Source organism: Marmota monax, unplaced genomic scaffold (genome assembly GCF_021218885.2).
Source record: "Marmota monax isolate L192 unplaced genomic scaffold, Marmota_monax_Labrador192_F-V1.1 WCK01_AAM20220418_F8-fsc00005, whole genome shotgun sequence".
Classification (NCBI taxonomy): Eukaryota; Metazoa; Chordata; class Mammalia; order Rodentia; family Sciuridae; genus Marmota; species Marmota monax.
Window position 1 is genome coordinate 4221542 of NW_026692254.1, and position 4120 is coordinate 4225661.

Consider the following 4120-nt stretch of genomic DNA (forward strand, 5'->3'; position numbering starts at 1 on the left):
GGGGATATGGCTCAAGCAGTAGCGCGCTCGCCTGGCATGTGCAGCACACTGGGTTTGATCCTCAACACCACATAAAAATAAAATAAAGATATTGTGTCCACCTAAAAAACTAAAAAATAAATATTTAAAAAAATAAATGCAATAAATTCACGATTAAAAATTCAAAAGTTTAAAAATGCTATACAATGAAAATTCTCCCCATTAGAGCTCACATTGGCTGTCCAAAGACAACCAATGGTATACTGAGTGTCCTTCAAAAAACATTTTATTGGGCTGGGTGTGGTGATACACACCTGTAATCCCAACATCTCAGGAGGCTGAGACAGGAGGATCATCAGTTCAAAGCCAGCCTCAGCAACAGCAAGGTGCTAAACAACTCAGTGAGACCCTGTCTCTAAATAAAATATAAAATAGTCCTGGGGATGTTGCTTAGGGTTTGAGCGCCTTTGAGTTCAATCCCTCGTACCCCCCCCAAAAAACTTTATTGGTACATGTAGGTATATAGTCTTATTTTCCCCTCCCTTTTAACACTCATGGTGGCATACTATATCCTGTTCCATACATTTCTTTTCTTTTTTCAATTATTAACATGTCTTGGAAATTGTTCTATTTTGGCACATAAAGAACATTCTCTTTTTTTTTGTTATGACTGCATTCAATCTCCTCATTCAGGTGAACAACAATTTAATTCTCTAAAGAGGGACACTTAGGTTGTTTGCTTTTTTTTTTCTTTTTTCTTTTGCAAACATAAGCACTGTAATGAACAATCCTATAAAGAATTCTTTTTGTAAGTACATCTATAAAACAAATATGTAGAAATAGTACTAACAGATCAAAAGGTATGTACATTTGTAAACATTTTTAGGATAGTGTCTAGCTATGTTGCCCAGGCTGTCCTTGAACTCGAAAGTCTCATGCTACAGTTCCCTGAGTAGCTGGGACTCTAGGACATACCTCTGAGCCTGACTTTGCATTTGTACTTTTGATTAATATATTCAAACTGCATTCCCTGGGTGATTAAGCAACGTACACTGCCACCCGCCATGCATGAAAATGCCTATTTAACCACAATCTCCCCAATAAAGTATGTTACCTATTTTTCTTTTAATTTTGCTAATTTCTGAGATTGAAAAAATAGTATCTTTCCAGGCATAGTGCCATATACCTGTAATCCCAGGTATTTGGGAGGCTGAAGCAATAGGATCACAAGTTTGAGGACAGCTCAGCAACTTTGTGAGACCTTGTATCAAAACAAAAACTTGTATCAAAATAAGAACTATGAGCACACATATTTACATTTTAATTTTGGTTCCTTATTTTTAAAAATCAAATTAGCTTTTAAGATAAAGGAGGACATAGTATAATGTAACCATATTCTTAGTTGGAATTCTTAGTCTAGGAAGCATAGGAGACATACTAGAAATGTAGATAGTTTGTATACATTTATTAAAATATATAATTGGAGTTTCAAAATCTTTTTTAGACAAATATTTCTTCAAATTTTGGATCTATAAAGCTTTCATTTCTCATGTTCATTAAATGTACATGTGTGTGTATGTATATAGATACATTTAAGAGTTTGAAGAATAAATATTACCAGGAGATATAGTCTCTCTTTTATTTTTATAATAGTTAAAATATATTTTATTACATGCTGGATCCTGTCCACCTCACATATATACCAAGTCACTCAGTCCTTACAATGGCTCCAAGTGGCAGATATGACTAACTTTATCTTACTATAAGGAAATTGAGACTCAGAAAGGCTATGTAAAGTGCCGTACGTCATCAGATGTTGTCAAAGATAGGATTCCATTTCTAAACTGAGACATTTGAAAGTCTGTATTAGTAAGTTAAATTTATTTATTTATTTATTTAATATTCATTTATTTATGTATCTTTAGTTATAGGTGGGTGGACACATTATTTTGTTTTTATGTGGTGCTGAGGTTCGAACTCATGCTTGCTAGGCGAGCACTCTACCATTGAGCCACAACCCCAGCCCATAGTAAGTTAAATTTATTATCCAAGCAAAATAACAAGCTTCCTGGGAAAATTAAAATTAAATTTTAATTTTTTTTAATTTTTAAATTTAATTAAAATTAAATTCAACTAAGGTGAATCAATTGGAACTGTGTACCTATATAAATGAGAGCTTAGTCAAAGCTAACCATTTAATCTAAATATATACCATGTTTTAAACAACCAAAGTACAACATTGTTTGGAATTGTGGAAGTTTTACAAACTTCCCAACATCCTGAGTATAGAAAGCATATAAAGAGATGAATCAGCAACCACATGAACACAAAGAGTATGACAATGTTATTTTAAACAATTTCCAACACATATGATTCCTACCTGATTTCATTTCCAAAAAAGTATTGTTATCAATTTCATGATTTGCTTTTCCAGGTTGAGGCACCCGAAGTGGTATGATCTGAGGGACACACACCGAACCAGCAGTCATATTCTCTCCTTATAAAAAAAAAAAAAGGATAAAAATAAATTCTATTAAGCACCTATATCTGAATACAAGAACCGAAGAGCAGCAACTTACTTAAATATGGCAAAATTAGTGTAACCTAAAAAGAATATTATGAGTATGCCACTTACAAATATCATCCCATTTTAATTGAAATAATTTACATTTCAGCTTTATTTTTGCTGTTGAGAAAGAGCATGAATGAATGAGATGGGATAATGGAGTCATTTTAAATGGACAAATTAAATGGCTAAAACAGAACAGAGACCATCACTAATGCTCTGAACTCAATTCCGTCTGGATTATTATAACCCTTTCTTTCCTTCAATTATTGGGCCATCACCCTTGACCTCAAGCAAGTCATCACAGAGGGTGACCAGAAGGAACTGTGTAGGCAGCACAAAGTGTTCATTTAGAGCCAACTCTTCTGGGAAAGCTTCAGGTCCATGGTCCAGGAACCACCACAGTGGTTCTTAAATTTGATAGCTACATAGACACTTTAGAAGGACTGCAAAGCATCACTTCTGAAGAGAAAGGAAGTTAGTACAGATATAAACAGTGATCAACAAACACAAGTCTCCCACTTTAATCTGTTGTACTTATAAATTATTAATTACCAGTACAGAGGCCTTCCAAGAATATGCCTTCCAAGAAGTTGGAAAGTGCTAATTATAACTTCCATATTCACTCAACTTTTAAAGTCTAATTTTTGCATCCTCATTTTTAAATTTACAATTTTCCATACACTTATGTACACTTATGCATCAATTTGTGTTTGGGCATTAGACTATATCTAGTGTCTTTAGTTTTGGTTGTGGCAACTCTTACACACAGTTGCTCTGAACATCTTTGCATTTTCAGTCTCGTCAGATTGTATTAGTGGGATAACTAAACTTAAGGAGTGAACTTAAAACCTCCCTTGTTGGATAGTTCCAGATTGAGAGCCAAGAATATAAACTGTGGGAGCAGGAGGACCACAAGTTCAAAGCCAGCCTCAGCAACCTACGGAGGCATTAGGCATCTTAGTGAGACCCTGTCTCTAAATAAAATACAAAAAAGGGCTGGGGATGTGTCTCAGTGGTTATATGCCCTTGAGTTCAATCCCCAGTACCAAAAAAAAAAAAAAAAAAAAAAAAAATCTAAACTGCGGATACTAGCGCAGCACTGGGCCTGACAAAAGTGTGACTGAACACGGGAACACGGGAGTGCGGGAGAACGTGCCCTTACGCACATTTCCATTCAAGTGAGAAGCATTTAAAATAAAAATACTTGAAAAGACATAAATAAATAGTTGATGGATAGAATAATTCGCGCATGGAACTAGTAGCTGCCCTTGGGAGGCCAGTGGGCCTCAAGCGAAGGAGACCGAGAAAAATGTCTGATCACTAGATTCAAACCGCAGAGGGCGGTCAACAGCACCCCACCACCACCTCCCAACTACCTCCACCTGCACCATCTTCTTGCTTATAGGACCCTATAGGGTCCTCGCCCTGGTCCATCAGGGGCAGTCAGGAACGCCTGCGTCCTTTAGTTGGAGTAAAGGAGGCCCTCCTCCTCCTCCTCCAGCAGTCACGAGGACAGAGATCAGGACCCCCAAGGCACTTCAGCCTCCCCCAACCCGGTTGCCTGTCTCTCAC

At 36.5% G+C, this 4120-nt stretch overlaps 1 protein-coding gene across 8 annotated transcripts in view; it reads right to left on the reverse strand.

Moving 5' to 3' along the window:
* The window catches only part of Dzank1 (double zinc ribbon and ankyrin repeat domains 1), an 80327-nt gene that overhangs the window by 76068 nt on the left and 139 nt on the right, over positions 1-4120 (reverse strand). For 3 of the 8 annotated variants that reach the window (XM_046434740.2, XM_046434696.2, XM_046434749.2), the window contains exons 1-3: positions 3925-4114; positions 2360-2476; positions 1166-1240 (exon numbers count right to left, since the gene is read on the reverse strand). In XM_046434740.2, the coding sequence (XP_046290696.1) occupies positions 1166-1240; positions 2360-2476; positions 3925-3982 (250 nt within the window). In that variant the 5' untranslated portion in view covers positions 3983-4114. Of the gene's footprint in view, positions 1-1165; positions 1241-2359; positions 2477-3100; positions 3583-3924; positions 4115-4120 lie in introns of those variants that run through there. The other 5 variants (XM_046434706.2, XM_046434724.2, XM_046434716.2 and 2 more) reach the window with 5 other exon arrangements.